The 12,242-nt window shown below is 46.4% G+C and overlaps 1 protein-coding gene across 1 annotated transcript in view; it reads left to right on the forward strand.

Moving 5' to 3' along the window:
* Positions 1–1,044: 1,044 nt before the first annotated feature.
* Positions 1,045–12,242, forward strand: part of FREM2 (FRAS1 related extracellular matrix 2) — a 116,426-nt gene continuing 105,228 nt past the window's right edge. The window contains exons 1-2 of the mRNA XM_062487651.1: positions 1,045–6,193; positions 9,800–9,889. Coding sequence (XP_062343635.1) covers positions 1,045–6,193; positions 9,800–9,889 — 5,239 coding nt within the window. The remainder of the gene's footprint in view (positions 6,194–9,799; positions 9,890–12,242) is intronic.

The raw sequence follows: 12,242 nt of genomic DNA on the forward strand, positions 1-12,242 counted from the left end.
TCTTAAACCAGCGTGCTGATCATATTTCATAAACAAGAAAGAACGTTAGCAACTGTGAGACACGCTGAAGCGAAACTCAGAGTCTGCTATCAGGAATTTTAAAAGGCAAGGAAGTCCCAAGTTCGGGCTCTCACACTAATGTGCTTTTAGCTGCAAGCACAAGGTGGCAGAAGCTCGGCGAGGCTTTCATTCCCCCGCTGCTGTGACTCCGAGGAGCGACCCCGGGCACCGAGTGGTACCAGCGGAGGGGTTTGCGTCCGGGAAGTTTATCCAATATTCCTTGCGGCGCACAGAACCGCGGTGCCCGCAGGCAGCTCCGCCGCAGCCCTGGGCCGCTTGCCCTCGTGTGACCCGTCCCGTTCTCCCTCGGACACTTTTGTCGCCCCCCGGTTCCCCGGCTCTCGGGCGGTCCCGCTCCTGCCGCCGCCGGAACCCGGAAAATGGAAACCCCGAGCACTGCGCGGCGGCGAGCCGAGAGCAGCCCGGCTTTAGTTCTGCCCCCAGAATGGGGCCAGGCGGGAGCGGGGAAGCTTAGCGCAGGCGGTGCGCTCCCGCCGCTCCCGGGGCTGGCAGAGGTGCGCTCCTACGCCGCGGCAGAGCAGCGCCGCCCGCCCTCTGACAGGAGGGCTCTCTTTCCGCGGCGGCTGGTACCAGCAGAACAGCCCGTGCCCACCACCGCCCCGCTCCCGCTCCCGCACCGCCGGGGCTCATCCCGGGGCTCTCCCGACCCTTCGCCTCCGCAACCTGTTGGGCGGCCGCGGCAAGGAGGGAGAGGGAGCCCTGCCCCTCTCGTAACTTGCATGATTGGCACGCAACTCTGTCCAATCGTGCATGGCGGCTTCTCCCCCCGCGGGTGCCTATTGGCCGTTCGGACTCGCGGGGCGGGGCTTGCCGGGCTGCGGGGCTCTCCTCGGGAGCGGAGCGCGGCGCGCTCAGAGCGCAGCGTGTGCGCGGAGCTGAGCGGCGCCGTGCCGGTGGCAGAACTGGGGCCGCGATTCGGCCGCTGGCGGAGGTTCCCGACACTTCGCTCCGCCGACAAGGACGATGCAGCCTCTCCCCGCTGGGCCGCGGCGGCTGCTGGCCGGCTTACTGCTGCTGGTGGTCGGCTGCGCCTGGGCTGGAGCGGCGGAGCCGCCGCCAGGCAGCAGCGCCGCGGTCTCCTCGCCGTGGTCGCCGGAGGCGGCCCCCGTGGTGGTGGCCAACCGTGGGCTGCGGGTGCCCCTCGGCCGCTCCGCCTGGCTGGACCCCGCGCGGGACCTGGTGCTGCAGGTGCAGCCGGGTGACCGCTGCCACCTCACCGTGCTGGACGAGGACCCGCTGTGGCAGCGCCCGGGCCGCCTGAGCCCCCGGCGCTTCCCCTGCGACTTCGGAGCCCGCGAGGTGCAGTACTCGCACCTGGGCGGCCGCAGCCCCGCCCGGGACCGCGTCCGTCTGCAGCTGCGCTACGACTCGCCGAGCCGCGCCCTGGTGCTGCCCCTGGTGCTGGAGGTGGAGGTGCTCTTCACCCAGCTGGAGATCGTCACCCGCAACCTGCCTCTCACCGTGGAGCGCCTGCGGGGCACCAGCAACCCGCTGGACGCCCGCAGCCTGGAGTTCGCTTTCGAGCCGGGCCGGCAGCGCTGCCGGGTGGGGCTGCTGCCGCTGCTGGCCGGGCTGCCCCGCTACGGAGAGATCCTCAACTACCCGCCGACCGCGGCGGGCGGGGGCGGGGAAGCGGCAGGGGGCGGCCCGATGCCGTCCTTGATGTGGGACTGCGAGGAGTTCCTGCGCCTGGGGCTGCGCTACCGGCACACGGCCGCCGGCGGCTCCCCGAACCGCGACCTGGTGCCGCTGGTGGCCGAGCTGCGGGAGGCGGCGGGCGGCGGGGCGCTGCTGAAGCGAGAGTACTTCCAGGTGCTGGTGCGGATCCGCGCCGGGACGGAGAACGTGGCCCCCAAACCTAGCTTCTTAGCCATGCTGATGATGGAGGTGGACCAGTTTGTGCTCACCGCCCTCACGCCTGACATGCTGTCAGCTGAGGATGCTGAGTCACCACCCGATCTACTGCTCTTCAACATCACCTCTCCCTTTGGTCCTGGCCAAGGCCACATGGTCAGCACGGACGATCGCAGCTTGCCTGTCACCTCTTTCAGCCAGCGGGATGTGCGGGAGCTGCGCATTGCCTATCAGCCACCCGTGGAGGACTCTGATCGGGAGCGGCTCTTTGAGCTGGAACTGGAAGTGTTGGACCCGGAGGGCGCTGCCTCAGAGCCCTTTGCCTTCGTGATTGTGGTGAAGCCCATGAACACGCTGGCCCCTGTGGTGACCCGCAACACTGGTCTCGTGCTCTATGAGGGGCAGTCAAGGCCTCTTTCAGGCCCAGGTCCCAGCCCCAACCTGGTGATCAGTGATGAGGATGACCTTGAGCAAGTGCGGGTGAGTGTGGTGGCAGGGCTGAGGCATGGCCACCTCACCCTCCTGGAGGACACCCCAGGACCTGCTGCCCCTCGTAAGCACTTCACAGTGGCTGAGCTGGCAGCAGGGCGAGTCATTTACCAGCACGACGGCAGCGAGTCTCCACTCAGTGACAACCTTGTGCTGCGGCTGGAAGATGGTGGCTCTCGCCACCGTGTTGAGTTCCTTTTCCCCATTACCCTGGTGCCCACTGATGACCAGCCACCCCTACTTAATGCTAACACAGGTCTTGCCATGGCTGAGGGTGAAACAGTGCCCATCACCACCCGTGCTCTTAGTGCCACTGACATTGACTCGCAGGATGCCATCCTGCTCTTCACAGTGGAGTCTGGCCCCACGGCTGGGCAGCTCCTGCTCCGTCAAGCACAACCACCTCCTGGCTGGGAAGAGGAGGAAGCAGAGGAGGGCTTTTCTTGGAGGAAGGTTCCAGGTGTAGCAGGGAGCTCCCTCATCTATGAAAAGCCAGTGAGAGAGTGGCTGCAACAGGACATTGTGGAAGGGCGTCTCTTTTACCACCACTTTGGGGCTCACAGCCCTGGCCCTGGGGTTGTGTTGGACCAGTTCATCTTTAGAGTCCAGGATGACAACGACCCACCCAACCGCTCTGGACCGCAGACTTTTGTGATCAGGGTGCATCCTGTAGACAGATTAGCCCCAGAGCTCCATAGCAGTAGCAGCCTGCATTTAGTAGTTGCAGAGCAGCAGGTGACCCCCCTGCGGAGGAAGCACTTGTGTTACACAGATCAGGACTCAGGGGACCGTGAACTTCGCTACACAGTAATCCAGCCCCCCACTGACACCGACTCCAACCACCCTCCCGACGCCTACGGAGGGCGCCTTGGATCCCTGGTGCTGACTGAGGATCACTCTGTGGAAGTTACGCACTTCACCCAAGCCCAGATCAACCATCACAAGATCTCCTACCGCCCCCCACAGCAAGAGCTGGGCGTCGCCCCTCATTTGATTCAGTTTCAGTATCAAGTGCAAGATGCGGCTGGCAATGCAGCCAAAGGGACTTTCACCATCTACCTGCAGCCTGTGGATAATCAGCCTCCTGAAATCACTAATACTGGCTTCACTTTGCCTGAGGGAGGCAGCCATGTTCTTAGTCCAGCTGAGCTGGATGCCAGTGACACAGACACTGAACTTGCCCGTCTCAGGTTTATCCTGACTCAGGCTCCTCGGTATGGCCAGTTGCAGCTCTCTGGGTACAGTCTGGTTCCAGGAGGTGTCTTTGGCCTGGAGGATATCAGACAAGGGAGGGTGGTGTATGTGCACAGTGGAGCTGAGACCAGCAGTGATACCTGCAGGCTTGATGTGAGTGATGGGGTTCATTTTGTGCCCATCACACTAAAAATGAGTGTGCACCCGGTTGATGATGAGGTTCCTACACTACGATTACCCCCAGGCACTCTTGGTTCCTACCTAGATGTGCTGGAGAATGGTGCTGCTGAAATCACTGCTAATGTCATTCAGGGCACAGATGAGGATACAGATGACTTTATGTTGACCTTCATTGTTGAGGATCCTCCTCAGCATGGGAGCATCCTGGTTCAAGGGGTGCCTGCAGAGAGATTCTCTCAGAGAGATCTGCTGGATGGTGCTGTGGTATATGCTCACACTGGTGGCGAAATAGGCCTTCTGCCCAAGGAGGATGCTTTCAACCTTACCTTGTCTGACCTCTCAGAGAAGTGGCGTGTCAGGGGCAATGTTGTTCAAGGAGTTTCAGTTTTGGTGACCATTCTTCCTGTTGACAGTCAAGCTCCAGAAATTTTTGTGGGGGAGCAGTTCATGGTGATGGAAGGTGATAAACGGGTCATTACTCTTGCTCACCTCAGGGCTGAAGATGTGGATACTCCTAGTGATGATATACTATGCACAATTGTTGCTCAGCCCACGTCTGGGTATGTAGAGAACATCTCTCCTGCCCCAGGATCTGAAAAATCCAGGGCAGGTATAGCTATAAGTGCTTTTACCTTGAAGGACCTCCGTCAAGGGCATATTTTTTATGTCCAGAGTATACATAAGGGTGTAGAGCCTGTTGAAGACAGATTTGCTTTGCGCTGTTCAGATGGCGTTAACTTTTCCCAGAGGCATTTCTTCCCTGTTGTTATTGAGCCAATCAATGATGAAGAGCCTGAAATCTTCCTGCGAGAGTTTGTTGTGATGGAAGGCATGAGCCTGGTTATTGATACCCCTATCCTCAATGCAGTTGATGCGGATGTCCCTGCGGATGAGTTAATGTTCACAATCACCAGGTTTCCCAGGCATGGCCACATTGTGAACCAGCTGGTCAATGGAACTGTCCTAGTGGAGAGCTTCACCTTGGATCAAATAGCAGAGAGCTCCAACATTCTCTACGAACATGATGACTCTGAGACAAGGGCGGACAGTTTTGAGGTGCAACTCACAGATGGTAGACACACCATTAGGAAAATGGTACCCATCATGGTTATTCCTGTAGATGATGAGACACCCAGAATGGCCATCAATGATGGTTTGGAGATTGAGATGGGGGAAACTAAAACTATTAATAACAGAATATTGAAGGCTACTGATCTTGATTCTGAAGACAAAACCTTGACATACATTGTAAGTTACGGGCCCGGACAGGGCCTCTTACAGAGAATAAAGCCTTCAGGTGAAGTTGAAAATATCACCCTGGGAATGAACTTCACCCAAGATGAAGTGGATAGAAATTTGATTCGATATGTGCATTTTGGCCAACAAGGAGTTCGTGATCTTATCAAGTTTGATGTGACAGATGGAATAAATCCTCTCATTGACCGCTACTTTTATGTGACAATAGGCAGCATTGATATTGTCTTCCCAGATGTCATCAGCAAAGGAGTTTCTCTGAAGGAAGGAGGGAAGGTAACCCTTACTACTGATTTGCTTAGTACCAGTGACCTGAATAGTCCAGATGAGAACTTAGTTTTCACCATTACCAGACCACCTGTTCGTGGTCATCTTGAATGCACAGATCAGCCTGGGGTACCCATCTCTACTTTCACTCAACTCCTGTTAGCAGGCAATAAAGTCTATTACATTCATACTTCGGAAGACGAGGTGAAAATGGACAGCTTTGAGTTTGAGGTGACTGATGGCTATAACCCTGTGTTTCGTACTTTCAGAATTTCTATCAGTGATGTGGACAATAAGAAACCTGTTGTCACAATCCATAACCTGGTGGTGAGTGAAAATGAATACAAACTGATAACCCCATTTGAACTGTCTGCAGAAGACAGAGACACACCTGATGCACTGCTAAGATTTGTCATCACTCAAATACCAGTTCATGGCCAGATCATGTTCAATAACTCCAAACGAGTCACCACCTTCACTAAACAAGATCTGAATGAAAATCTAATCAGCTACAAACATGATGGCTCAGAATCAGTTGAGGATAGTTTCTCTTTCACTGTTACAGATGGCACTCATACTGATTTCTATGTTTTCCCCAACACTGTGTTTGAAACAAGGAAACCTCAGACTATGAAGATTCGCATAATGGCTGTGGACAACAGTGTACCTCAAGTTGTAATAAATAAGGGTGCTCAGACTCTCCGTGTTCTGGCCACAGGTCACATTGGGTTTCTGATTACCAACAAAGTGCTCAAAGTGGAAGACAGGGACAGTTTGCATGTTACTCTTAAGATCAGAATCACAGAGGGTCCACGCCATGGCTTCCTGATTCACCTGGGGAAAGGCAACCATAGCATCAGCCAGTTCACCCAAGGTACTACAATGCTTCATGTGCTTTCTTTAGATCACTGGAAACATTATTTTTTGTGCTAAACTCTATAGTAATTGATGGGAGAAACTTTACAACAAAGAGCTTATCTATAATACCTTCATAATTTTTTGCATCTTTCTATTTTTTATTACATTCATGATGGCTTTAAACAGGAAATGTGGTCTGCTGGGTAAACACTGATTAAAGGAGCTTTATGTCTTTGGAGACCTTAGTCCAAATAACCACAATTTGCACTTTCTGTCAGTCACAGTGATAAAAATATGGATAACAGAATTGGGCTGTACATCTTAAGAGACAGTGATTTCTTTAACCAATTTTATTTAGGAAATGCTATGGGAATGGCCAAGCTATTGTTAACTAATGGCTAGGGTATCGGTTGGTGTACAGTCTGAGCACATCTAACTGTAAAAGCAAAATAGTTTCCCCACCAGTGGGAAATAATATGAGTGCATTTGTTGCCTTAATTACACAAATCTTTACCACAAAGTGTTTGTGGTAAATTAAAAGGTAGTGTAAACATTTTAAAATTGTGTTAGTAGTACTTACTTCTTACATGAAACTACAATATTCAGTGATATAAATAGGGCAAAAACCACGTGTCATATATTCTGAAATAAAGCCTTAACCCAAGGCTGTGAAGTAACTTTAATTGAAATGGGAGCATTAGCTATTCTCTGGCGAATTTTCCATGTTACTTTGGCTCAATGACTCAACGGCTAGTTAACTAACAATGAAATTAGGATTTTTTGCAGCCTTCTACAGCTATGGAATCAGCCAGCAGCACCAACAGCGTGGACACTTAAAGGGGCCCAACCAGGCTGAGCTGTGTATGTGGAAAGGCTTGAGGTGAACATTTGCAGTTGGCTGTGTTTCATTTCATAGAGCCCATACTGGTACATATCCATGTTACCGTCTTGATGGTAGCAATATTCTTGTCAGATACACCAAGTCTTTGAAATAGGCCTGGTGAAGTTTGCAATTTAAGTTTTGCAGTGCTAGTGCAAAAAAGAGGATGAGAAGAGACCAAACTGTTCAAGCTTTGCAGACCACCACAGTTCCTTAAATGTAAGGCTTCAGAAGTGAACTGTGAGTAATATTGAGGGTGTTGTTAGAATAAGTGAGAAACAAAAGAGAAAGGGAGTGAGCCAATAAATAGATTGTCACTTACTTTTGTGGGTTTTCTCTGGCATTGAAGAATGTGGAATTACTGAACAGGTGTTCCTTGAAAGCAGAGGAACATTGATATCCCTTGGTGGTTTTTTTTTGGTTTTTTTTGAGGATGGAAGCACTTGGGAGAGGTATATATTCCATTCCCCCCCGTGGCCAGGTGTACATTTGTCTGATGACTAAAATGAAGTTGCTACTTGGCTTTGAATTGGCCATCCAAGCATAAGACTTCGAGGCTGTCTTAATATCCTGGGGCTGCCCAAGCTGGGTAAGAAGCATGCAACCCTTAGGAAAGGATGGTTTTAAAGCTAGTGAGGGTCTCTAGAAAGTGGAGTAACTTCACAGGTTCTCTGACAGTACTACCTTAAGCACTCTTCATTCTTGTTGGATTGAAGAGTGTTTTTAAGAAATACACATTTGTTCAATAATATTGGCCATTGAGAAGGTCATGCTTATGCTACACTGAGACAAATAATTGTGTAATGTTCAGAGCAGAAATTAACAAGACCCTCTTTTGTCCCATTCATTGTGATCCCAGTGTAAGCACAGATTTTGCAATGGACTTTGTGTAGCTTCTGCATTGACTATTGGTCAAATATAAGCATGTTATAACATGCTTAATTTTTGTTTTGATCTTCCCATCTCTTTAGGCCTTTTATCCTGTCATGTGCCAGCTCTTTCAAAATGCTGAATAGTTCCAGTTTCATCAACATGTGTGGGCTCTTATGGGGCTTGTAAAACTTCATTAGAGTCTTCCGGTTTATTTTGGAAGGGACCTCTCAGGGTCATTTGATCCTATCTCTACTCAAAACTGGGGCAACTTTGAAGTCAAATGAGGCTCTTCAGGATGTCATGCAAAAATAAATTTGCTGCTTGCTCATTTGTGAAGTCCATACTCAAACTCCCATTTCTTGGATTTGTGCCTGTGGTTGTATGAACAGGGAGCCTGACCACTCTGAGTAGGGTAACAAGATTCATTGTGTGCAAGCAGCAGGAGCAGTCTGTTTTTTCAGATTCCTGTAACTGAATGAGATGGCAGAGCAACTGTTTAGAATGCAGCTTTCTGCTAGTAGGGATAATTATATTTTTTGAAATAGAAAATTATGCTTGATGTATTTCAAAATTATCTTGGAGAATTCCAGTGTAAAATTAATTTTATCAGTCATTGTAGTTACACGGTTATGAATTGTTCTTATAGCTAGGCAAGTTTTGATATAGCTAGCATAACCTAATCAGCTGTGGAAGGAAAGCATAGAGTTGCTCAAGTGACTCCAAACATATTCTTAAGGAACAGAAGAGAAGACATTCTTTGCAATTATTTTGACAAAATTAAGGTCTTTGGGTGGCAAGCAGCCTTTCTTTCTTATGAGGTGGCCCTGGTCCTGCAAGCACCAGTTCAAGTGCTTATCTTTATGTATGCTGGATCCATGGATTTTGATAAGACTACCCACATGAACAGAGCTGAGTACTTGTGTGTTTGCCAGATGAAAGATTTATGTGCTTCACTGGCATGAAGAGGTATTTGTTTGCATCCTCTTTACGGCCCTGTGAAGTTTTGATCAACTTTCAAACATTTTTGGAAGAGATTCTTCAGTTACATATATTTGCTGCTAATGCTCTTAACTTGTTTGTGCTCAGAGATGTCTGGTTACTTTTGGAACTGAAGATTTTGTGAAGCTCTAACAAAAGTGCTTTTAGCTTCTTTTTACTCATGCATCCACCCTAACATCAGAGGAAAACTTGGATGGTACTTGAACTCCACTTAAATGTGATTAATTTCTACCACTTTTTCTTGAAAAATGTATCAGACTTGGTTTTTTGCCAACAGCAGTCCTTCAAAGAAAGTGTCAAAAATTAGTTTTTATGTACATGCATGTTTCTCATCACTACTCAAGAAAACAAGAAAAAGACAATATTAACAAATATTTATCTTTTACATATTTTATGGTAACTGCTGGTTCAAAATTGTATATCAGGGTTTTTTTCTTACTGAAGTAATTTCTGTTTACTTTAATTGCATCTGTTTGGGTTCTTAAAACAGTCAATCACTGTAACTGTCTTCTACAATACTTTGCAGGTTGAAGAATGACAGAATCAATATCAATATCCTTGTGGAGATACACCTCTGTTTAAGAAAATGGACCACTAAAATATGGAATAGTTCTGAGTGTCATGTTTTTAAATTTCATTTCATTTCATTTTGTAAATACGGCTTAAAAGAAAAAGCACTGGGGAGGGGGAAGTGAAGGGAGAGAGAATGAATATCTGTAAAACTTCAACACTGTTAAACTGGAATTTCTCAGTTCTGCTGTAGGACCTTAACCTCTCTGTTGTTGAAGCTAAACTATTTAATATATGTCAAGTTTTTCTAAAAAAGGTTTCCTAGTTTAATAATTTAAAATCTATTTTTCCTATTTCCAGCTGATATTGATGATATGAAGATATGTTATGTTTTACGAGGAGGTGACAATGCCACCAGTGACATTTTTCATTTCTTGGTTGAAGACGGTGGTGAGTACTCATAAAATATCATTTTTTCTTGTTATTTAAAGACAAAGAATTTAAGTATGCTTTGGGAGTTGAAGAACGTCAAATTTATTTGAGGGAAGTTGTGTAATCTCCTGGAATGTGATTTTTTTTTTAAATGGCTTTCTTATATTTTGAGCAGTTTCTGATGATTACAAAGAGAGGTGTCAATGAAATGGTAATTGCACCTAATGAAAAAGCCTCAACTTACTCTAGCAAGAAAGTGAAATTCTGTAAGTCTACTCAGATACTTGGGCTTTCTGTAGTTTTACCTTTTTATTCTCTGTGCAGGCTCTTCACACATAGATTCTTCTAAATCTTGATCTTGAGAAACTTTTCATTTATGGTTATTTTTGTCTGCCTTTTTAAAGGTTCCAGTTCTAAGACTATTGAGATCAAAACATTATTCATATCCAAACAGATAGAGTTCAAGTTTTGATTCTATGTATTCAACATAACAGAATCCTCAATGGCTTGTCAAAGATCTTTGTCAGGCAAATAGTGTGAATTCTCCTTGCTGATATTATTTTCTGTGATTGTGGTGGATGCAAAAGAAAATTATTAAAAAATTGAGAATACTGGCAAGTACTCATTTGAGGGGGAAATATTTTGGGGTTTTTTATTTGTTTTAAAAGCACAAAGAAAGAACAGTTTAAAGGGTAAACAAAATGCATCAACCGGTTTATTTTCCCAACCAAAGTCTGAATTAATGTGGATATTCCTAAGTGTAGATATTCCTGTGTGTGGTAACAGGTGGCCTAGATTGTTAGTTTAAAGCCTTTTTAAATATGTGATACATAGCTCAATGAGTAATAGGCAATGAATTTTATTAGTGGATTTTATAATATACTTCTTAGAATGCTTCAAGTCAGCTGGTTGTCAACTCACGTACACAGCTTGCGTTCCTTTTTCACAAGAAGAATAGCCAATTAAGGATGTTAAGATCACTGAACAGGGATTTGTCCTGTCTCTCACAGACTGGACAGTTTTGTCACCTCCTGCCATTGCTGGAGTGGGATGGTAAAACATGTTTTACTGTTTATTAGGCTAGACAAGCACAGAGGAAACAGTATCTTTCAAGACTTTTGGAAATGTCTTTGTAAATCTTTGTGACATTAGAGCAGGTAGTGACATAAGAGTTTGCAACACTTGACATATTTTCTAGAAAGGTTTTCTTTTCACTGAGATATAGGTTAGAGAAGCTTAAGGGAACATAAAATGGAACATGGGATGCTGTCTTTTCATAGTAATACTTTTTATTAAAAAGTAGTGGTGACAGGTGTCACCACAAGGTGACATTCATGATTTTCGAGTTATTCTTTTAGTACATGAACAAATGTTCAATCTTGAGATTGCTTCAAAGTTTTGTGTGATGGGAGTAATTAAAGCTGATGGAAGTTTGCTCTCAGTGAGCTGTTTAGCATCAGTTCTTAAAACTGAGTTGCCCCTTGAGAACATTTGTGGGACTGTCTCCATGCTATTTAACACTTCATAGTGGCAAATACATAGTTAAAGCAAATTGCACCTAATATATTCTGACTCTATATCATGATTTATTTATTTATTTTTTTTTTGCATTGGAAAGCTTACCTGTCACATCTGCTTCTATTTGGCAGAGTTGCAACAGCCAGCCAGTTGTAACAGCATGCTCTTTTTCAGAATACAAAGAATCATGATAGCAAGGTGCTTGCTGATTTTTTAGAGCCTTTGGAAGTTGTGACATAATTGTCTTAGACACTACTTAGCTAGATGGTAAGATGGTTTTTGCTTTCTTGAGGCCATTTGTTGACAGAAAAATGAGCTGTGTTGCGTTTCAGAGTATTTCTGATTTTGAAGATGGTAAAGACATTTAAAGTTGATGAAGTTGTGATCGAAACATTACTAGTTGTCTGTTTGAAATATCTCAAATTTATTAGCAATGTCTATAGAATCTGTAACAGATGAAAAATTCAGGAATTTTATCTACTTCAGTTTCCACCCTCCTTAGAAAGACTTCAAAGCCAATGTTTTGTAACTCAGATGTATTTTGGCACATTTTCAGTTGTACCAAGGCTATTGTTTAGTTTTTGTTTTTTTTATTTTGAGCCAAATCATATTAAGAGACTCCACACAAGAGCTGAGTGAAAGATGGATCACAGGTGATCAACATCCATTGTAGAAAGCCACACTTTAGACTTCCATCTCCTGTATCAAGATTTTTGCAGTAGTAACAGGTTTGTGCTGCCCTACAGTGCCTAGTGCTGTAAATTAAATAAGTGGAACTTCACTTAAACTGAATTGTGTGTTAGTCCCTGAGTGATCTGGTTCAAATCAAGAAGCTTTTTGAAACATGATTCAA

The sequence above is a fragment of the Cinclus cinclus genome, chromosome 2 (genome assembly GCF_963662255.1).
Source record: "Cinclus cinclus chromosome 2, bCinCin1.1, whole genome shotgun sequence".
Taxonomy (NCBI): Eukaryota; Metazoa; Chordata; class Aves; order Passeriformes; family Cinclidae; genus Cinclus; species Cinclus cinclus.